The 24,161-nt window shown below is 36.6% G+C and overlaps 1 protein-coding gene and 1 non-coding gene across 2 annotated transcripts in view; both read left to right on the forward strand.

Moving 5' to 3' along the window:
* LOC149070974 (scavenger receptor class B member 1-like) overlaps nucleotides 1–8,370 on the forward strand; it is a 34,345-nt gene extending 25,975 nt beyond the window's left edge. The window contains exons 11-13 of the mRNA XM_089248701.1: nucleotides 70–124; nucleotides 3,405–3,560; nucleotides 6,668–8,370. Of these exons, the coding sequence (XP_089104827.1) occupies nucleotides 70–124; nucleotides 3,405–3,560; nucleotides 6,668–6,718 (262 nt within the window). The 3' untranslated portion in view covers nucleotides 6,719–8,370. The remainder of the gene's footprint in view (nucleotides 1–69; nucleotides 125–3,404; nucleotides 3,561–6,667) is intronic.
* Nucleotides 8,371–17,722: 9,352 nt separating this feature from the next.
* Nucleotides 17,723–17,839, forward strand: TRNAL-CAA (transfer RNA leucine (anticodon CAA)). The gene is made up of 2 exons: nucleotides 17,723–17,760; nucleotides 17,794–17,839. It is a non-coding gene; the product is annotated as a tRNA-Leu (tRNA).
* The last annotated feature ends 6,322 nt before the right edge of the window (nucleotides 17,840–24,161 follow it).

Below are 24,161 nucleotides of genomic sequence, written 5' to 3' on the forward strand. Positions count from 1 at the left end.
CAATTTCTTGCATTATCTGTACACGAAGTCAATTCACTGTGTTTTATTTTCCTTCTTTTTTTCCCCCAGGCAGCTGAGTAAATTAGAAGATACTATACATTATCCAGTCATATGGTTCAGTGAGGTAAAGATCAGCAGCGAAATCTTTTCTGCTGTGAATAATCCTTTATAAATCTTTTCTACTCAATAATTTACTACTACTGCTACTAAACCATACATGCACCTTGTACACATTTCTCTGTCAAATTTCTAACGAATAAGCACATGCCAGAATGTATGTTCTGAGTGCAAAATTTCAAGTCACTTAAGCTCTGTTGGGGAAATTTTTAAAAAACCTGTATTTCATCGGTAATGAGGAAAAAATTACTAAAACCTGTTACACAATACTAGTTTTTTTTTCTTCTGTGCAAAAGGTTATGGGAAAAGAGATACAAACCCAATAAATCCACCAAAAGATAGATTACAATTTTTTCATGCGAGGGGGCAAAAGAATTCACCAAGCAAGTTTGTGTTTACCATGTGAGGATCCCCCTCCCATTTTGCCCCAATCTCACCCATGTAAATGGAGCTATCATGATGAGTGATATATAGCTGCAAACTAATGGATAGCCAAATTGTCTACATGTCTGTGTTAAATATATGTTCAATGTTGATTAGTTTTGATAAAATTGGACTTTTAAAGTTTATACATATTTGGTTATCCCAAAATTTAGATTTACTTATGTATGTAGGCTTGTTTCGAAACGAATGTGCAAATTTCAAAAACTTGGTGAATGATATTTGAGTGTTTACTTAACCCATATTACTGTATGGATGTCATTTTCCTAAAATGTTTTGTAACATTTTTCTAAACGGGAAACAAATTTGACAGCAAAATAAGTAATCAAAGCAGCTGATAAACCCAAAAAGTCATAATTTGTGCATTCATGTCTCTGACGTTAAAGAGGGGGGGGGGAAGGCAATATTTAAAATATAGTACATCTAGAATGATTTGAAGATTTTTTTAGCTTCCTGACAATCGTTTTTGTCCTTTTCATGAGAGAATTCAATGTGACTTCATTTTCTAATTTTAAATCACATCTAAGTCAAGCAGTTTTTCTTTTATACAGTTGAACAAGCATATGAATTTCATTTGGTCATGGTGGAAAATGTTGCTAAGCTATGTTAATATCCCAAAACAAATGAACCAATGATACTAAAAAGAAATGAATCTTTAAAATATTTTCACCAGACAATTGACTTTTGGGATTACAAAACACTAGCTTTTAACAGTTTTGTCCGCAGAAAAGTTGATCACCACATACACACTTTCATATTTCCTTAGTAACATATGCATCTGCCACTAATTGACTAATGAAGTCATCCATGGGTTCGGTAAAACTGCAGCAGTCTGCGGACTGAAGCCGTTGTTTGTATGTAGAACTGGTAACAAAATCATTGCTTCTTACTTGGAGACACAACAAACATTGTAAAAATATGAGACTAGCTGATACCCAGCGACGTTGCCTGCCCTGTAAAAAATTAATATATGTATAGGTTATTAATTATTTTTTAATCAAAAAATTTCAGCATCAAGTAAGAAAAAATTACTTTTATTTTTAAATATTATAATTAAAAACTTCAGGCAATTGCTTGTGAATAATACACGATATGTTTTGTTTTTCCATCTGGTGTGTAGATGTACAAATTTTTGGGATTTCCAACACGTGAACAGGCAACAAAAAGCTGTCCGTGAGAAATTCAGGGCTCAAGTAGGTTGATACCTGCCACTGCTAACGACTGGCCTCGCGCTTTGTTGATTGTCATGGCAAAAACTAAACGAATCGGGAACTGTAATCGCTTGAAAGTGAATGGCATTTCTTCAGTGATAATTGGGATATGTTGAATGAAGACGTCTTCTCCTTTGGCACATCCAGTTAGAATCGTTGCTTTGATGATGTAATTGTGCAATTTCTTCACGCAGAGTCTGGTGCCATTGCAGAGTCTCTGTGTCTCCAAATTTTTTAAAAGCATTATAGGTGTTCCGACTTTCAGGGTCAAATTGTGTGGTGGCACACCCGGAATATTCAGAGAGTTCAGAAATTCGGCAGGATACAGAACTGCCTGCGCTGAGTCTGTGACAGTGTCAACCGATTTGTAAGATGTGGAGTCCCGGAATAATTTTTTGGATTTTTTCGTTGATCTTGTTCACACTGTCATTTTTCGATGCCGGAACGCCACTCACAAAGCCAGTCATGGTTTCGGTGATTTTGTTGAATGTTTGGGAAGACTTTGTCTGCAAGTTCTTGAACTGAATTTTAACAACTGGCAAAATCCATTTGGGAAAGTAATCAGTCAAGTGCTTGGGTCTACGGGAATTCTTCCATTGCCAAGTTTGATCAACTGATGTGAAAATGATAGCAGTGCCGAGTCATTTTGCAGTTGAACTCGCATATTTTTGGATGATAATAATTTTTTAACTTCGTGCCAGAGTGTTGATGATTTGAGACAAGCATTGATCAGCTGGTGTTGGACATTTTTATTCCCAGTTTTATTGCCGTAGTTGTTGTTCTCTGTTGTTAGTGACGTCATACGTCCAGCTTGTGCAGCGAATATTATTCAAACGTCTTTAAAGCATTTTTTTAAATTGAAACTATAACTTTACGATGGGCGGTTGATGAGATAAAGGCTGCATTAGCACTTACAGGACACCCTGTATATAGGCTAGCAGAAATACCCGGTGCTTCCCGGGTTTTCTTCAGTTACTGGGAGGATTGGAAGAGTGACAAACCATTATAAAGGAATAAACTGTTATAATAACAGAATTAAAGGTGTGACAAACCATTGTAATGGCATATATACACGTCTGAAACGCATTGTTTGAAACTACGGTAACCTAATTAAACGTTCCGAAAATAATTGTTGAGGCCCAAAACCATTGTTGCCCGACAGTTTTTCGCCCATTTCGGGCATTTCCCCAGCTCTGACAAACTTTTAAAGTAGCCTACAGTTCAATCCCGGACCTGTTTTGTTTATGTGTAAAATCTGGCGACGATCTGTCTAAAACTGTAGATTTGTATAAAAAACATACTTTCACATTTATATATAAGATTATACACACACACAGGAAAGTTTGTTACCCTATGGTGTTGCGAGTCATGTTCTCATGTAAATTTTTGCAACTATTTATGCTGAAAGTGTGCATACATAGGCATACGTAGAATTTTCTCGGGGGGTTGGTTAAATTTTTTCCTGCAAAATAGCACTATAATCTTGTCATGGGAGGGGGTTAGAACCCCTTACCCCCTCCCCCTTTTGCATACCCAATGTGTCCACATCGTGATTTTGTAAACCCTACTACCTATAACTACTTTTTTAGCACCTATTAATGTGTGTGCTTAAGTTATATTTTTCTTTCATTTCAGTCAGCTTCGATCAGCCTTGAAACTGCTGAGAAGCTAAAATTTGTGATCAAAGCTCTGCCGCAATATGTTACAATTGGATGCTTTCTCTCCGTTATTATCGGTGGACTCATTCTCATTTTGACTCTGTATTTCACAATACGTCAGAAGCATAAAAAGGTTAGTATCAGTTTGCAATTGTATGTTAACACAAAATTTATTTGCATACAAATATTGTAGGAAGCAGAATTTCATAAAACTAGTTGCAGTAAAAATTTGGTTTACGAAGTAATTTGCAAGATCAGCAAAAATTTTCAATTTTGACAAAACAATGCCTCACATTAATTTTTATCAGATTTTGACTTTATGAATTAGTGATACCTTGGGCGCAGTAGCCCAGGTTGATAAGATACTCGCCTAAAGCGACACCTAATATCCTTAGGTACTAAGGATGTTTAGAGGTGTCGCGAGTTCAATACCTGGTTCGTCTTTGTCAGAAAACTTTCCTGGCTCGGGTGCAACAAAAACGGCAACATGACCACAGAAAAAAATTGCTATCCCCCATTGAGGGGTTAGCACACCAACCTCTCGATGAGTATAAAAAACAAGCCTGTCATTCGGAATCAGTGAGAAATTGTAGGTCCCGGTCTGATTAGCCTTCGTGTGCAGAAAATGACTGTGGTCCGACAAAAATGATCAATACAGTGATACCTCAGCTAACAAAGATAATTTGTTCCAGAATGATGCTGAAACATAATAGCTATAGGCTCCCTTGGGAAATTGTTTAATGTGTTCTAGGTACTGCTCAAAACTTGAAGATTAGTTTTTTAAAAACTCTAAGGACGCTAAACATTATAAAGAGGACAAAAAATGACCAAAGGCTAGAATAAACAGCTTCCAAATTGGATAAATGGGAATTTACGGGATGATGAGATATTGAAAATCTCTTATTTTTCACTATGTTGATGCAACCTAGTCGAATTTATAGGTATTTCTATCATTTGTGATTTGGTCAGTTCTTTTAGGTTTCTGATACATGCAGATGGAAAGAAAGAATAAGTTCCTAGAATGCCCAGAGTGTTTAGTTATATGTTAAGAGTCATGCACTGAAAGAAAGTTTGCTCTGAACACATAGGCTTTTTTTCTTTTTTTCAATGCCTTTCCTTCTAGCCAAATCTTTCATTTTGTATGAAATGGTTCAAAAACTTTCTGAAAGAGGTACATCTGGAAAAAGATTGAGGTAGACATGAGTTAATTGGGCTTGAGTGACAGTAATTCCCTCTCTGATGGTGGTTGACATTAAAATTCAGTGCACTACACATGTGTTTTATATTGGGTGCATTTATATTAATGAAATAATTATTACTCAAGGTAGAAAAATCATAAAAAATTTTGGTTTGCCGAAAAATTCATAAGTTGAGGCATTATTTAGTCGAGGTATCATTGCAAATAATTCATTGCCACTGGAAATACAGAAAATGTTCACATATAGGGCATTGAAAAAAGTATTGAAGTATTCATTTCAATAGACAATATAGATTTTGGCATTTAGAAGAAGCAATAATTTATCCACCATAGCTTTGCCACTTTTATAATTATGTACATTTTTCAATTCAGAACAATTTGCTCTTGTGTGTGTTGTATATTGTCCCCCTCATGCCAGAAGCAAGAATGTGCAATGTTTCTTTGTTTATTTTGTATTTCTTATTTGTATTTGACATTAATAATTTTGTCATGTGTGTCTTTGTTTTTTAATGTTTTGTTTATTTCATATATTTTATCCATTCCTTAATTACAATGTAATTTTTTTAATTGTTTGTACAGTCATTTGCCCCTTGATGGTAAATATGTTTCTCATAAATTCATTTTAATTTTTCTGCATAAAACAAATACAGTAGAACCTCAGTAAAAAGACCTTATCATAACAAATAGTTTAAAAAATTGTAATAATAAGAAGTGCTTATATATTTTACTGTAATGTGTGTTACATTTGATTCATTTCCAAGCTTGGTGTACTGTTTTGCATAAATGTGGATGCACAGTATGACTCATACCACTTGTCAGCCACAAAAATAAAGATTAAGCAGTGTATACATGTTAGCACCAAAACCCGAAATTGGCCAGTTTGGGAATTGGCAAATTTTGTGGTAAATTGATTTGATCATTGTCCGATAACAAAAGACATGATTTGAGGTCATGGTCAGGTTTGCATGATAATTATGGCCATGTTAGCTATGGCAACCCATCATATTGCGGTCATCATGTGGTAATCACTTTTTTTCTTCAAAATTTGACAGAAATAACAATATATTAATAAGTCTTGTCACATAGACCTAATCCAATACAGCCACTATATATATATATATATATATATATATATATATATATATATATATATCCATGAACAATGAAAAAAAGGATTTGACACCTACCAAACCGTCTTACATCAGCACATTGAACTTCGGTCAGAAAGGTATTTAATTTTGGGGAGGGAAGACTAAATTCTCCAAGCAGCCAGCATCAATTTGGTCTTTCAACATCCAAAATTGGCTAGATGAGCTGTATCTGCTTTGACCATGTTGTCTTGTTAAATGTGTGTCTCATTTCAGGTCTAATGGCAATTTTTTTGTTGCCGTGATTTGATTTGAGAACAGGAGTTACAGATAATTTAACCAACTGGCAGGTGATGATTTTTGACTTGATGCTGATTGGTTTGCACAATGTTATGTTTTTGAAGGGGGGGGGGGGGAATCTGTGTGGGTTTTTTTTGTTTTGAAAATCCCTTTTATATTTATTTTTGTATGGAATTTGGATTCACATGAAAACCTCCCCAATTGTAATTCTCTTAAACTTTGGCAGCTACGGCATGTTATTACTGCCCAGGTGTCAGACCCAATACTAATAAGTAAGAATTCAAGATTACAGTTTATTTCTTCCATGTATTTCAAAGCAGTATATAACGAAATCTGTGACATACTTCGCAGAACAATCTGGAAGAATTTTAAGAAAGGTGTAGTGAAGAAACAGTATTACATGGGAATTTTTACTGCAGAACATTTCCAGTCAGCAGAGGGCTTGTTGCAGAACAATGGGAAACTTTCTGCTTTAGGGCCTCCATATATCTCAAAGATAAGGCACTACGTTAATCTTCAGTCCAGTAGTTATAAGATTTGGATAGCATCAACTGTGTACAAGCGATATTAAATGCATTCAATGTTCATATTGCATGCTGATGTTACCACGTTTGTTCATTTTAATGATCTACACCATCTTTTCCTCTTTTGCAGCCTCCGAAACATTTGACTTATACTGCTGTGAAAGTGATGAATCGAACTTAAAGGGAAGTTTCATATCTCTGCATTTGTTTGTGTATTTCCTGTTGTCATATCTAGATTTATATATAGTATATATATGTGTTTATGCACATGTTTTTGTGCATAATTAGTTTTTTTATATATATATTTTTACATGTCTTTTGACAGAGTAGAAGGCATACTCTGTTTCCTGCCATTCGTTGTTTTGAGAGGGAAAAAATCATATTTACACAATTTGTATTTTTATATGAAAAAACCTTACTAGATTTTATTCATTAAGTTTTACTATGAAATCGACAAACTCTGTCCGATGTTTTCTATAAGCAAATTTTATAAATAAGCTAATGGTGGTGGATAATTCTGTGGATCAAATCGTCCAATAGATTGCTATTACATTTTGCTGTGTATCGATTCTTAAAGTTTCATTGAACTGTTTGGATATACATAATTTTATTGGATTTTTCTCAAATTTTATTTCTGAAATGTGTGTGTATGTTATATTAATTTTGGAATGGGTTCTATGTGTATCAGTTCTAGGAATTTCTGGCCTAATTGGGCAAATTGACACTTATTATTTGGCAAATTCAACCTTTTATTCACTCGCCAAATGATTTGTGTAATGTTGAATAGCCAATGGGAACCCAAACCTGTATCATGATTTTCATTGAGTGTGAAACAGATTGTGTTGATTTTCATTTGCAAGTTGTGCTGCAGATCTTGATGTTTCTTTTTTCTCCTCATAATTTTGTTTTTGGTAATGTGCCATTAGTTTATACATAACATGCATTTCATACTTCTTGATGAAAACAATGTTAGTTGATAGATGTGCCATTATAGTAATGATAATTCTTAAATGTGTTAATGATTAGGTCATCCCATAACTAATAAAATTTTTCCATGCGAGAAAGAAGAGCGTAAAGAAAATGCCTGCAACATATTTTTTAGCCATCAAAAATTATTGGCATATTTTTGATCACATCTTTAAATAGTTTGAGTACCACATTTGAAGATAGCTATGATAAACTTCTTCACAGTTAACCCTCCATATATTTCAGGTTGAGGAAAAAACCTCAAGATGGTGTAAAAAACAGATTGAATATTCACCCAGCACAAAAAGACTCGTCTGTAATGGGTCATTAAAGCACTGCAAATTTCCACATGCTACTTCAGCTGAGCTATCAATCTATGCCAGTGGTTCTCAAACTTTTACCACCTGCGGCTCCTCTGCCACAGTCAACGTTTATTCGCTGCTCTCTGCTATAGCCTAATCAAAAGTCATTTCAAATCAATATCAACAGCTTGTCGCAATGACCGTGACAGAGGTTGGCAAAGCCTCTAGAAGCTGCAACACACACACTTCGAGAACCATTGATCTATGAGGGGGGTGGGTGGTTGGTGCTCATTTTGTTTGGTTTTTAAATATAGCACTGATCATTTGGGACTCAAGATCATTGCCACAGATGGTGCCATCTTAATGCATGGGCTGACCCGGGTATCTCATGATAAGGGGACCTAGTCAGAGAAAATTCTTGAGATTAAGTATGTAAATTGATAAGTGGGTCAGATAAGAGGTCTCAGAAAAATGAATTTGCCTGGGTAAGCTGATGATGTTCTTAAGACGGCAGTGGTGACAGGTAAACTTCAACATTTTATGGCACCAGCTGTGGATCATTCTCAAAAAAATTTTTTTGCTCTCAGAGTGTTCTTATCTAGCCCGAAATGTTACCCATGTTAAACTGGTTGTATTTTACAAACTATTTTCTATGCCTCTGGATATTAAGGATACTGTAACCATCCACGTTCCAACTTTGTGGGGATGTCAAGGGGCTATGAAGCATACCCATTGCTTTTGCAACTTCAAAATGTCCCTGATGCAACTCGTATAGAATTTCACATATGATTCTTGAAGTACATGCCACTGCTACATAACTCACTGCAGATTGCTATAGCCCTGCGTACCTATACATAATGAACGATTTTATAGATTGTTACTTTCTTGACTTTAGTGTTATGTGTAATTCTTCCGTGATATTGTGACCTTGGAAAAAATAATGTTACTTATAGGATGGCCTAACACATAGCTGCTGATTTGGCTTTTATTCTAATTATAGCTATGAATTTTCTCAGTGTATGGAAAAGAATCTCATTTATATCGTACTTTAAAATCTGCAATGGGACTCTAGCATATAATTAATGTTTTTGCTGGCATGCAGGAGCTGCCCCTTTACTAGTATGCATTTTGTACCCTCAATGAAAATTTTAGTACCGACTTAAGGAAAGGCACAGTTTATTAGGGCTATTTTCAAATGGTGACAGGATTAACACAGGACCACATTGCTACCACAGGAAATCTTCCACTGAAGAGTTAAGCACCATTCAAGTAATGTGTAAGCAATATTTTAGCTATTTTAAAACTGATCCCCTTCTCCTATCAGAAAAAGTAATCAAAACACCCATTCCCCCATTTTTTCAGCAAAAATAAGTAGACTGGACCAAAACTGCCTAGACTGGAACTAGTCTATCTAGGAGATTTTTCTGACCCTTAGAGGAGTCTGCTGGGACCTAGGGCCCCATTTGGCTTGCCGCCCCAGGGCAGTGCCCCTATTACCCCAGCCTAGTTACGGCTCTGCGTTAGGTTCACAACACTTACAGATTACAAATACAATGCCACAACAGACAAAATGCCCAACGAGGTGGCTGATAAAAAGATGCCCATAAAAATATGGTTGTCATATATTTCAAAAATACAGCAACCCAATTAAAAATTCAATTAACACAAATTATAAACAATATATACATATTACGGCATTTAACAATTCGTTAGAAATTCCGCAGAGGAATGTGGACGAGGTGCATGCATGGTTTAGTAGTCCAATCAAGATTGCCACCCACAACACATAACCTTCATTGCCATATCTGATCTTGCTATAAGCCAGTGTTTCTCAACCTTTTTGATGTCACAGAGGCCCCTGTAGTGAAGGTCAATGCACCTGTAGCGTCCAAATGTCAATTTAGATGCCCCTTCCCCATAAAATCAAAAATGTTTTTTTGTCTAGTTTGGATATCATAAGGAATTAAGAAATTACACTTCTGCAACACAAAATGTGTCATTCATGCAATGGTAGTTAATGGAAATAATCCTGCAGACCACTGTTGGGAAACACTGCTATAGCCCATGTCTGTAGAACTTAACAGCATTATGGGGGAGAAGCAGGCCAAGTGAGATGTTCTGATGTCTGTTTACCTTATTGCAACTACCAGAAGGATAAGGCCTTCCAATTTACATTCAGAAATCATAGATGAATTTTCGATTCCATATTTTTATACCCTATTGCTTACGTAATCAGTATCCAACCACACCCCCCCCCCCCCCCACAAATGCAATATAAAATTCAAATCCCCAGATAGGTGCTTACTTGAATGTGAAGAAACAAATTTTATAATTTATTCTTTGTTTTTTTTTTCTTATACACTGGTTGTGTTCGTCTAGAGCCCTTACAATCTGAATGCAAATTAGACAGTATATTGAGTTGATTCTATCTGAAAGCTATGTATAGAGTAGGGCTTGACAAATCGGAAAACATATTTAGGCACCAACCAAATTTCTTACGAGATAAGCATGGCTTTTGTTCAAGAAAAATGATAGACTGTAATGAAGTACGAAAATTTTTGTCATTAATAGACTCCAATTTAGGAATTTTAGGTGTCGATACCAATCTTCTGGTGTCAAGCCCTGATTGTACAGGAGAGAAGAGAAGTCTTTGTCACTTCTATGCCTGAACATTGATTTTCTTTTATCACATGCAGTTATGCCTATTCGTGTTTAAAAAAGGCCAAGAGAGCAGGGGAGGCTTTCCAACAAGAATTTATACTAACGGTTAAAGATTTTAGAAAGAGAAATTCTTTTCAAGTTCTAAGTGCTAAAAATATCTAAACTCTGCAGAATGCAGCTTCTAAAATTCACGAATAAACATAATCTAATGTCGAAATAGGCATTTACAGCAGGAAAATTTTAAAAAGGGTAGTTTTTACAAAAAATAAGTTCAAAAATAGGCAAACGCATTATTCTGATTTTTTGGGCTTTAGTCATGATGCTATGAGTTGCATGCATAAGATTAATATTAGTGCCACAATTTAGTTGCTATAGTGCTGCAGGTGTATGTGATGGGATATTTGTACCATTGTAGGCATGTTGCTCACTCTGAAAAGAATTTTTAACAGGAAGATCAGCTCGCACTTAAGTCTCGCTACAGAGAGCAATAGGTCTATAATGGTACAAATATTCCATCATTAAACTTCATTCATAGTTCAAAATATAGATGGCAGCACTATAACAAGCATTACACAGGAAAAAAATTGTAATGTTTGGTTCATAACGCATACAAGCACAGCTTCCAGCATGGCCCAGATCTTTTTCGACCACCTACTTGTGACACATTGAGACAGCTGCAGACCATGATCTAGTTAGGAAGAAGAGGCACGTGATCACTAGGGCAAGGTAGCTGTTACCATAATCCTCCAGTGTTTGAAAAAAGTGTTCATGCGAATATCGCAGATATTTAGTCAGTTGAAAAAACACCAAATTCAAGACAAAACCAAAGACCAGTGAATTGTCTCTTCTCAATAGAATTTATTTTTTGTGATATGTTATGCTAAAGTTTGGTGAAACAATCGCAGAATCTATCTCTTTTTCCCACACATTTTGAATGCATTAAGAATGCTTATCTGGAGTCCATCTTCATATGGTATATTTATCTAATTGTGTAATGTGTAAATGAGATCTTGATGTCAAAATGACTCGCCAGATATGGCTATTCTAGTGTTTGTAAAAAAATGTGTTCATCTGGCAGGCTCACGAATAGCGACCTCCTATGCATTCCAACTACAAATATTATATATGTCGTTCAAAGTTTTCTCGTTATTTTTATATCCGATAATCATGTGTTTATGTTATTGCATACACACATGTAAGTCAATGTGTATTATTCCTTGTAATGTAAGTGTGCGGTTTTCCATGGATGTTGCGTTTGCGTTATATTTTAGTGTGGTTTTGTGTTTTTTTCGGGCATTTTATAGTTAATCTCATTTTTGTGTTTGATTTGATATCTCATATATATATATATATATATATATATGTATGTATGTATGTATGTATATTGCATAATGTATTTAGAATTTTCCTGTTTGTCTTTTGGAGTTCAGTATTTGGTGTTCATATTTTTGCTCTTCCAATGGCTCCCACTGGTGTCCAAAATTATCTTTATGCTCACAAAAACACTGATTTCTCGAATACCCGTTGAACAATGTTGAATGGAATTTTTTGGGAGGATATATATATCGTGACAGTGGCATCAGACTTTGGGTGTCGCATGATCACCCTCAGAATCAATTCAAGTACCAAAATCTCCCACACAAAAGTAAAGCTGGGAACTCACGGGTTTGAAACATTTCAGACATCCCGAGATCTTTATTTGGATAGTCTATTATCTTGGAAAAGGGAGTGTATGGACAACCTCTAAAAACTTATCCAGAGTTCAAGGCGTAGGAACTCGTGCAGGGCAGGCGCGCATCCAAAGGATGGTGATTGCTCCTTTTTTTCTTAGAAGCCACATAATATAGAATAAAATTGGCCTATCCTGTGATGAGGATGATCCCATGAATCTACACAATTAGTCACCCTTCCCTGCTCATCAATTTAGATCCATGTTAGGGTAGTGCAGTTGAATTTGGTTAATTCAAAGCTCAAGGGGATAGCAAAAAAAATATTGAATTATCCAATTCATTCATTTGAGATAGATTTGCACCAAAAAATCTTAATAATTATATAAAAAATGTATTGTATGCTATCATTAACTATGCCAATTTCCTAAGTGTTACGATTAGGTGTTTGTACAAAATGTAAATGATCACGAAAACTATTTCATTTGTAATTTCTATTTGTTCTCTTCTGGATGTTCTTAAACACTGTATAAAATCTTCAGATTGAGTTAGAGCAGTGGTTCTCAAACGTTTTTCTACGTGCAGCTCTCCCAATTCATGGCTGCTCCCCAAAATAGTTTGATAGAATTTTTTTTCAATTCAGTTTTTATTCCAGTTCAAGACCCAGGCTCTGTCCCGCAAGGGATGTAAGCCATTTGCTCAGTCAGGCTGATTCCAGTTCAAGATGTGTCAGAAGATTTTATTTATAATACAGTATGAGTGGTCAAGAGGCTGGGGCCTGTTCAGTCGGCAGTAAACATAATTTTATACGACCAAAACTATAAGTGGAAGGAATTAATAAATGCTATATGTTATAGAACATACATCAAACAATATGAATAAATATGTAATTTCTACATATATGTACCCATACATAATTACATACATCCTTGTATGTAGGGCAGTGTGTTTCTTTTATACAGTTGAACAAGCCTATGAATTTTGTTTGGAAATTGTGAAAAATGTTAATAATATTCTAAAATAAATTAACAATGGTGCTGGAAAGGAATGAATCTCCAAAATATTTTCACCAGACAAGTGACTGGGATTACACGACTCTAGCTTTCAACAATTCCGTCTCCGAAGAGAAGTTAATTACCACATACACTTTCTTTTCTTGAGTAATGGCATACACATGGTAGGTGCTAATGTAGTCATCCAATATCTGATAAAACTGCAGTGGTCCTCTGAAAGACAAAAGCCAGTGTGTGGGGTGTAGAACTGATTCTTGCTTGGAGCCACAAGAAAGTTCAGATTCTGTTGATTGTAATTTTTTTTAATATTCGCCATATGTTATAGCTGGAAAAGATCAGAAAACCATGAAATAAAGAAAAAGATGGCTAAAAGTTGAGAGAATTTGCGAGGAATTGTGGGAAAAAAGAGACATTTTCCATGTGACCTACCTGATTCAAATTATCCAAATGATTAGGAAAAAATTTTAATTAAACAGGTAATTTCAACATTAAATAGGAAACGGGGAATTCCTAAAATTTGAATCATCCAAATTCCACTGTATGTCCATTGATCATTATGATCATAACAATCGTATTCCCTAATGTGTGGGGGAGGACATCTGCCATTCCCAACAGGTCTGTAGACCCCCAACCCCATTAAGAACCACTGCTTTAAACTAGACTGTACAATAATGAATGTCCTGTTGCAACAAACAGTTGCTTCAAGGACTTCTTACAAGCTTTTCCTTGACATTTTAGCACCAATTCCAGTTTCTTTTCTGGTGTTCAAAGAGTAACAATAGCTTCCAAAACACTCCTTGGCTTCATCATTGCATGTTACTATAATATCCTCATCAAAAATCTGCCGAATCAAATTAAGTTCAATTATTAGAATGAAGGTCGTGTTTTTTAGAAATAGGAGTACAATTTTTTGTGAGAAATATACCTATTTTTGATGTGTGTGAAGATAATTTTGGACATCGCTTTATTTGTATGTGTGTAGGGCCTTTTTTTTTGGAGTTACAAAGTAAAAAAAAAAACTGATCAACTAATTACTCGCAGTACAAAACAAGTCTCATTCCTCATATATTTTGCTCAATATTCATTGAAGACAAGAGAAGTGAAACATATTTTTGTCATCAGACTGGACTTTAATATTTTGTAAAGAAAAGTCTGTCATATCAAGCGTCATTTTTCTAAGCCAGAAGTCTAAAATGCATAGAATTGGGTTGTTCAAGCGAGTTCTCTCTCGTAAGAATCGAAACGACAATAACTTGATTCGAAAGGCTTTGCAGGCAAAGCCGCAGTCGAATGCATTTACAAACACAAAATTAGGAAAAAATCTCGCTCTGTTTTTCCAGAAACTGATTTTTCTCGCATGTAGTCATTTCTTTTTCTTTTTGAGAACCTTCCTGTTTTATATTTGTCTATATTTGATATATATATAAATTTTTGATTCGAGACTGTTTTATATCGAGCATTTGTTGTTGTGCATTGTTGAATTAAAAGAGGAAAATGTTAAAATCTGCCTCCTCTATTGTACTGCTTAATGTGTCTAAAATAGAATTAATGCTTTACAAAGGCCACTGACAAGGAAAAGGTCCAAAGGTGTCGTCCTTGAAAAAATTTAAGCACATTTATCTCGCACAGAAACAAAAAATTAGCGGCGGAATGAAAATTACACTACTTAACACTGATTTTGTTCTCAAAGATATTTCAGTTAGTTTAGGGCAGCGGTTCTCAACCTTTTGTTGACTTGCGGAGCCCTTTTCAGTGTATAATTTCTTTGGCGGAGCCCTTTTTTGTACATAGTTTTTATGACAGAACCTTGTGTAGGCCTCTCTTATTTACTTATCTATCAAATTTACTGATTCATTTTATTTTCCTCGAGTCGCCATGGAGCCCCTGGAAGTTGCACACGGAGCCCTTGTTGAGAACCGCTGGTTTAGGGTATATTGGGGCTGCAGAGTCCGAATCGGGCATTGGTTTTGTCAAATTGACTAGTTTTTAAAATAAAGTTGAAATTGAATTTTCAGTGGTAATGCCATAAGCAGCGTATAAATCACATGGAACTGTATATATATAGACAAAAGTAGTAATTTACTGGCAATAATAGAGCCAAAATTGCAATTAACCCCTAGAGAGTCAGGAAACTCTCAGCCCTATCCTCATGTGCAACTGCTAGCCCGTTCGGCACCCATAGGGGCGCTTTTTGTTTACACAGTTTGTATACCTTGTACAATGACCCATCTTCCAGCTACCTTCAGTTATCTTTCCTATCTATCTATATATCATTTACAATTTTTTTATTTCTCTAGAAATTGCTTTCTTCAGTGCTCTGTATCTGACATGATTTATTTCGTCTCTACAGTGTTGCCACACACACTCTCTGGATCTATTCTTTTCCCCTTAATTTTATTTTTTAACCAAGACGGAAGGGGCTGAGGAGTTATTTTGAGGTCGAACCTTTTTTTTTTTTGTTTAAAGGAGCTGCTGGCGGCTTCTATAACCTGTTCAGTGCGTTTTCTATGTCGATAGGCCTGTCACCAATTAATTCTGGTGCAGCAACAAGTGATACTTTTTGCTTGAAAATTTCCCAATTATTTTCCTTTTTTTCTGTGGGGGGGGGATTTTTTCCCCCCACTTTGAAACATATTTCTTTATTGATATTAGTGTTTTTTATGGTTTTTCCCCAAATGTCATTCGCCAACAGCCGTTGAAATTCCCAGGATTTTTTTCTGCTTTAGAGTCGGGAAAAATCATTGTGGCCGGTTTTAGGTGGTCGAAATAATTACGCCATCTAATTTTTTAAATGTAATGATTGACGTGTGTATGCAAATAAGTGGCGTGAAGTGTAAATTTTTTTGGAGCCCCTATTTAAGTACAAAAAAATTTATACTTATTTGCACAATAATGACCCTTTCAAGAAGGGCTTCAAGGAAAAGTCACACTGCGACCTTGCTCTCCTTGAAATGTTGAAAAATAGATTAAAGTGGAAAATTTTCGCCCCCCTTGCAGGGCCATCTTAAGAGCATCATGGGCCCCCAGGCCAAAGAATTTTTATGAGACCCCACCTAGTAAATTCTCAAAAATTTCAACTGGTTCTCATTATTGTGAGGCCTCCGGGGTGGGCCCATATGCGTTAAGACGGTACTGCCCTCTGGTCCGATGCCCGGGGAACCAGACCCGCTTGCTTTCTCGACCCACTAGTTGCGGAATTGCACTTAAGTAGATGACAAGCACATTTGTAGATCACTCGGACAGCGCCGTTTTAAGAGCAATATGGGGTCCCGGCAAAGTAATTTTTCGTTATCTTATCGCAAATTTAATTCCCAGCCCTATTGGCCGACATCGAGCTTTGGCAGTAACATATATATAGGGTTACCAGGTTCGAAAACTGAAAAAGGAGGACGCTTACGCTCGCGCAACCTCTAGTGACGTCACTTATTCTAATTTTCACAATAGATTGCGCCACTACTCCAAACAATAAAACCGGCCACATCAATGATTTTCCCCCAACTATAAAACACAACTGCTAAAAAAAAAAGCGGAAACGGAAAGAATTCTGGGAATTTCGGCGGCTTTTGTGTGGTGAATGCGTGTGGGAAGAAAAACACCCAGAAGCCCTCGTATCAATGGAGAAGTATGTGTTTCGAAGTGGGAAAAAAAATAATTTCGGAAACCTGAAAAGGAGGACAAAAAATGCCAAATTTTCCGAAATGTAGATTGGAGGACGCTTGAAATGACATCAAAAAGGAGGACGGTTGCTAACCCTACACACATATATATACAGGTCCGTCATTTTGGGGGCGGAAAATATATAAATATTATTTGTCCACCTATTGTGTTTGCCCATTTCCATTTATTTTTTAAAGCCGGGGGTCATTCTGCCCCCTCCCCAATTGATGTGCGCTTGCGTTCTCTTTTAAGAAGACATGTTCTCTTTTTTTATGTCATTTCAAGCACCCTTCTACGTTTCAAAAATTCGTCCTTTGGTCCTCCTTTTCAGGGGTCTGAAAATTATCGTTGTAACGTAACCGGTTTTATTGGTCAGAACAGTGGCGCCATCTGTTGTTGAAAATGAGAAAAGTGACGTTACTAGGGGTGCGCACGCAGACGTCGTCCTTTCTCAGCTTTCAAATTTGCTAACCCCTAGCACATAGTTTTCCAAACTTTTTCATTCCATCGCCCCCTTTTCCAGAATTTTTTTCTCTCATCTCCCCCCAACTCAAGTAAACCCATAGGATCCTATGTTAAATCCGTAGCTTCTATCGCGCCCCTGGACCATTCCATCGCCCACCAGGGGGCGATATTGCCCCCTGATATATATTCTAGAAACCTTGGGAAACACTGCCCTAGCACTTACGTTATGAAATAATGGAAATTTTAGTTCTGCCGGAGGCCCAATGTGCTGCCATCTATGAAACATTAAACAAGAGCAGGTTTCTTTTTCTTCACAAGAAAGAAAGAAAAACTTTTTCTATATTCTAGCTCTCTTACAATTTTCTTCGCGAAATAACGAAACAATTATTGACGACGAACCGTCGTTTGTGGCATCGTCATTTGTTTGATTAACAACTGAGCTCCAGGCCGTCGTGTCAGGATGGCCGAGCGGTCTAAGGCGCCAGACTCAAGGTTCAGTCCTTGTCCTCGGTGAGGATCTGAGAATTCTGGTCCACGAATGTGGGCGTGGGTTCGAATCCCACTTCTGACATTATACACTTTTTTTTTTTAAACCACACAAAAAAAATTTCGTACATACAAGTCGAACTTAGTAAAACAACGTTAATGATTTGTGGGTCTGTGCTGATCCCACACTATACAGGGAATAACATTGCCTGGCGTATAACGTCGATGAAATTACCGGGAACTCGGATATAACGATACGTTTACCGTCGTTTTATGCCGTTTTTGATTCGTAACGATGGAAGAAAAATGATTTTTTTCGAGAATTTTTTAGAGCTGACGTGCTTGCTCCTAATTAACAATAATACCCGTATACGGAACAACACACGCATACATTACGGCATATACATATATACTTTCGCCGTAATTCCCCCCGCCCTTTCACCATTACAAAAATGTCCCGTTTCCTGGGGTTTTTTCATTTTTTTGGCGATCTTTACGAGAATCAGAATAATAAAAATATATTATTTTCTAGAGCACTGTATTTCTCACCGATTCGTTAGCCCTCTTTGGCGATTGCTCTGACAGATAGTTATATTTTTGGTGAGAATATATCTATAGCCTAATGACTAAGGTTACCAGATCCGAAAACTGAGAAAGGATTATGTCTGCGTTTAGACGCCTGTGTATTAGAACCCGTTAATATGAAGGCGTCTTACTTCGTTTATAGGGGTTCTAGTCTGCGTACGCACCTTTAGTGACGTCACTAATACCAATTTCCCCAATAGATGGCGGTACTATTTCGATCAATAAAACTGGGCACAATGAAGTGACCGTGCGTCCCGTATTTCCCGGGACAGTTCCGATATTTTTTGTTTTTCTAGTCGTCCCGACTTTTTTGGCAAACGTGCCCATTTCCTATTTTTTACACGAAGCCTACTTTATTGAAGTCAAAAATTCAAATTGTTTTTCAACTCATAAATTATATTATGATAATTACAACATTTATAATTAAGAACATTAATCTCCAACATTTGTCTTGGTAAGGGTTTTTTTCGTGGAATTCATTTTAATCCAATATATATAATTTGATTTCTCCGTAATTTCACCAACATTTAGCAACTTTTAGTTTTGGCGTCATTTTTGGCAATAATTAGCGGTCCCGTATTTGGAATCCCGATTTCCCATATTTTCGTCGCGGAAATATGGTCAGCCCAGGCCGCAACGATAATTCTTCACAACTCTAAAAACGGAACCGTTAAAAAACAGCAGAAACAGGACAAGTTTTAAGAATTTCGACGGCTCTTGGTGAATGTGTGTCGGGGAGAAAAACACAAAAACACTCATGTCAATGAAGAAATGTTTTCGAAATGGTGAAAAAATTTTCCCCACAAAAAGTAAAATAATTCCGGAAACCTGAAATGGAGGATAAAAGTGCAATTTGCTCCAGAAAAATACAGGTAAATTGGAGTTCGAAATATGGGACATTGCAAAAAATGATTGCATTCGAGCATCTGCAACCGATCAGCTTACTGGTTGCATTTGTAAAAAATATAAAATTTTTATATAGTGTGCAATCGGGGCTTAAGGCCGGTATTACATTATAAAAGTTTTATAAAAGTCCTTTTATAAAACTTGAAATTCAACCAATAAAATTATGGATTGCATTTGCTCGAATGTAACCTATGAGCTCTATTGGTTGAATTTTGTTTTATGAAAGGGATTTTATCAAACTTTTATAGTGTAATACCGGCCTAAGATAGAATTGAAATTTCTAAGCAGACATTTTGAAAGTATCCACCCCTCCCCTTTTCCTGCTTGCAGTCTTTTGTTTGGATGTTTTTGGAATTTTTCTTATTTTCCAAAAAGATTTTTTTTTAAAAATCTTTTTTTCTTGCGAGGATCGAACTCAAGGCATCTTTATGCCCATATTCTATGGGGCTCTAGATTAAACAATCAAAGAATAGCTCTAGGCTGCCTATGGGCACTGAATCAAGGGTGGAGAAAAATAATTACAAAAGTTTTTATGCAAAACATCAAACTAAAGCGCACTGGACAGAGCGATTCGCAGAGAACAGTGAATATAAAACAAACAAAATTAAATACTTTTAAACAACGCGCTATCCACGTATGGCGTCCACTGAGTGAAAACAAAATCAGTCTAAAGATGCGGATCCGTGTGAAAGGGGCCTTAATTGCCCGCGTTTTACCATATTAAAAGTAATTATGGTGTGTACAAACGCGTGCGGGTTTTCCGGGTCTTATTTCACTGGCTAGGCTTATAGGCCGCAGCTGGTCCTTGAACAGAAAGTTTGAAAAAGGGCTGCAATAAAGCGGAGGTAACACTTTATTGGCAACCCTGATAGAAAATCGATTTCTTTTTTCTCCTCCCTAACAGTTTGAAGGGGTGTAAAAAACATACTACAGCGGATAACCTACTTGTTACTGCCAATACCCGAAATTGCCCAGTTCGAGTGTTTGGCCGGTTAAAGTCCGACAACCCATCAAACCACAATCACAATACAGTGATAATTTTTTTTCCACAAAAACTAATTTTTAGTTTTTTTCTCGTCACATGGAGCAAATCCAATACAGCTGCTATATATAGACATGCATCACACGTTAGCGATTAAAAAAAAAAAATTAGATTCGACTCTTACCAGGTCGTCTTATATCAGCACATCGAGCTTTGGCAAGGGATCTCCAGCCACTTCTCGAAATTGCCGGCCAAAGTCCGAATCATTTCCGCAACTCTAAGATCAATGGTTCGCCAGTAAAATGCTATGCACCCTGCACAATAAGTATATCAAAGTTTGCTCATTTCACACTTCTCGTAGTGTGATTCTAGATGCAGGGGCAGCTTGTGGACCGTTTGTCCGACGCTCTAGGAGAAGCGCCAAATCAGAGTTCAAAGGTTGCGGACGAAAAAAGCTTTGTCGAGATCAAAAAACGGTCGGTAGAGCCAAAATAGGTCTGCAAGAGAACCGTTTCAGAGTAGCTTACATACCAGCTATTGCTTTGGGATCTGTAGTCAAAATGTAATCAGTATTTTTCTCCCTCTTTTGGCACCTTTTTCCTTTTAAATCGAGCACACAAATCCGGTTTATCGCCATGTTCAATTTACTACCAATTGAGTTGGACCAATTTTTTGTGCTGCCATCTACATTTTACATAGTGAGTGAACATAGGCGTAAACTTATTGAAAATGTTGGGGGGGCTCCGGCTCTAATAGAACCTCGTTTATACGACGCGTCGTATAAATGCGAAAGCAGTACTGCAAAACGAACTTTTTCCGAAAATTACCCCCCCCCCCCCACCTTTTTTTTACAGACGTTTCCGAAAAAAAATTTTGTGAAAATCTGTCGTTTTGATTCAAAATCTTATGCTTGAGAAGAAATATACTTATAATACTATCATAACATTACTGTTGCTAAAGTCTCAAGCACTTTTACGGTATTCATTTCAAGATTCAACAGAAAAAAAAGTGTTATTTAAACGTTATGTAAAACGTCCTTTACTTGACAGAGAACACCGTTACAAAATTATCGAATGTGGGGGCGACAAAAATCCCAGTTACAGCCCTGGCTATCAGCATACCGTAGCCCGTTCAATAATTATTTCAGTACCTGTCAAAAGCCATTGAACACAGGGCCACAACTAGGGAGGAGCAGGCGGGTCTCGTGCCCCGGGCGCTAGACCGGATGGGGTGCAAATTTCATTCTAAAACCTCTCCTTCAACATTACAAGGGGGGCGTCAAAATGCGCGCTTGCCCCGGGTAACCAAGCATCTAGTTGCAGCCCTGATTGAACCAGTCAATCATCTTAAATTTTATTACTTTTTCAGTAAAAAATATGCATGAGAAACTACAGTCGGTCCCGCTTAGTTTTTCCGCTTACAACGTTTCTTCATGATGGGTTTTTGAAAACCGTAAAACACTGTATTTCAGTGACACGTTTTCACCAGTTGAAAAATTATGTGATTCGATTGATAGAAAAGGTGTTTTCCAAAGACTTGGGAGTTCGAATCGAAGTGAAAACGTCGATTAATTGAAGTGTATACAGGCAGGGCCCTGGGTAAAGCAGGAATTAGGAGGCTCTTGCGACAAGAGTCAAAGATGTTAATTGGTCAGTGAATGTATGTTGTTTGTACTAATAACTAGAAATTCCTAAATAAAATACATGTAGAAATCATTTGCATGAGAATGTTTTTGCAAATGAATATGCACCGAGATAAATAGAAAAGATGCATTTAAAAACGCATTTGCGTTTTTTGCTTGGTTATTTGTTCTTTAGCACATATTTTCTCAGTTTTAGTTCATATTTAGCCATTTTTTTTAAGTGGAAAATTCGGGCTCTAATTACAGGCGAATCCCGTTTTAACGAATACCGTTACAGCGAAAATATCATTTTAACGAATGGTTTTCTAATCCCTCTAATAAGTATACATAGGAACAATGCAAACAATCTGAAATTTCTTTATAACGAAGTGTTTTCTCCGGTTTCTTGGACTTCGTTATAACAGGATATTCGACTGTATAACAATCATTTAATGTATTGTTACCAAGGTGAATGGGACAAGGGCGTAGCCAGAAATTTCGTTCGGCAGGGGGGACCAAAGTGATAGAACAATAGATTTGGTCATCTTTTTCCCTTTTTTCGGTCATTTTCTCACATTTCGGACGAGGGGACCAGACCCCCAAGTCTTCCTCTTCGCTACGCCCTTGGAATGGGATACCCCTGAGCATGAGCTACCCAAGAAAACCAATCTATTGGGGGGGGGGGGTACACGGAATTTCTTCCAGAGAATTTTTGAGTTGGTGCCAATTTTCCAAAAGCATTTAATTAACAAAAATTTATTTGATTGTTGGGGGCGTAGCCTTTGCCCTTGAGCCCCATTCTAGTTTGATCACGGTCCAAGTAAAAATATACTTTCATTCTCTCTCTCTCATTGAAACGAGCACAACTCCGGTCTATCGCCATAGGCAATTTATTCAGATCTAGTCATGCCGTAAATCTGAGTATATCCTCCCAGGATCCCCCAGATCTCATGAATCCCGAAATCCCCTGGGCGGGGTCATGAAAATGACTATATACAAAAAATATATTTAGAACAGTATATGCATCTTTATTTATTCCAGGGTTGGACAAACCCCAAGTGCCAGGTTACCATGGTGACTGGAAAATCTGTATTCGCGCCTAAAATTTTGTATATGTGATTGCTAAATCAGAATCTAGTGATGGCTCAAAATTTTCCGATTTCATAATTGTCTTCCAACATGGAAAGGAGCAGAGCCACAACTAGAGAAAGCAGGTAGGTCTGGTGCTCCGGACGCTGGACCAGAATGTGAGTCGAATTCACCCTTTAACTGCTTCTTCTACATGCAAGGGGCGCCAAAATTCCGAATTGCCCCAGATGACAAAGTATCTAGTTGCGGCCCTGGGAAGGGGGTCATCAATTCCCAGAAAGGTTGAAAAAAGATTATTTAAGATACTTTTCTCGTGAAAAAACCATGCTTGGCTCTTACAAAATTTGGCTGGTGCCTAAATTTTTTAATGATTTTTGTCAAGCCCCGTATTTATTTATTTATATTTTATGATACAGTGTATATTTCCCCCAAAATCAAATTACATGTCACTTATTTAAGATTTATTTTACTCTCATATATTGAGTCATATATCAGGTTTTAAATTAGAAAAATAATAATTTTTTTAGTTGCATAAATTTCTTATTAAAAACTCGATTCAAATATTGTCACTTTTACAAGTACGCAAGCCAAATGGAGTTTAAATTTTTCTTAAATAAATTTTAAATATGATTGAAAAAAATAAGACATATAGTAAGTTTTATTAATTTATTGATGTGTCTAACAGAAAAAAAATTATTTTATACTACGCTTTATTGATTATAAGTATTAGAGGGCTGCAAAATCTAGATTGTTTTTGAAGATTCTGAATAAATTATCATTAAAGAAAATGCTTAAAATGCAGGAATTTATCAAAAATGTGTAACTATATTTAATATTGCTTACTTTTTCTGTCAGGAAACTGTGCGGAATCACGAGGAACTTTTCCGTTTTCTTGTAATACAACATGTTTTACTAACAGAAGGTTTATACTGTACGTGCACAACCGAATGTGGTCCACACAAACCATAAATTACTGTGGAACTGTCTATCTCAACATTTGTGGGGGGTGGGGGGGGGGGTTTCAGTGGAAAAACAAGGAGTTTACTTCAAGTGGCTCCAAACACAGCTATTCTTATTTTGCAGAATCACAAACCTCGTCTAGATTTTTCTTCACCACCGTAATTTCTTTATATTCCAATTAGGATCATCTATGTCGGCGTCCTTCAGGGATGGCCATCCATTAAGCACAAAAGCTTTTAAAGCCTTGACCGGCGGCGTCAAGAA

This window comes from Pholcus phalangioides, unplaced genomic scaffold (genome assembly GCF_987345545.1).
Source record: "Pholcus phalangioides strain wild (caught in Gottingen) unplaced genomic scaffold, Ppha-v1.0 ptg000020l_1, whole genome shotgun sequence".
In the NCBI taxonomy this organism is placed as follows: Eukaryota; Metazoa; Arthropoda; class Arachnida; order Araneae; family Pholcidae; genus Pholcus; species Pholcus phalangioides.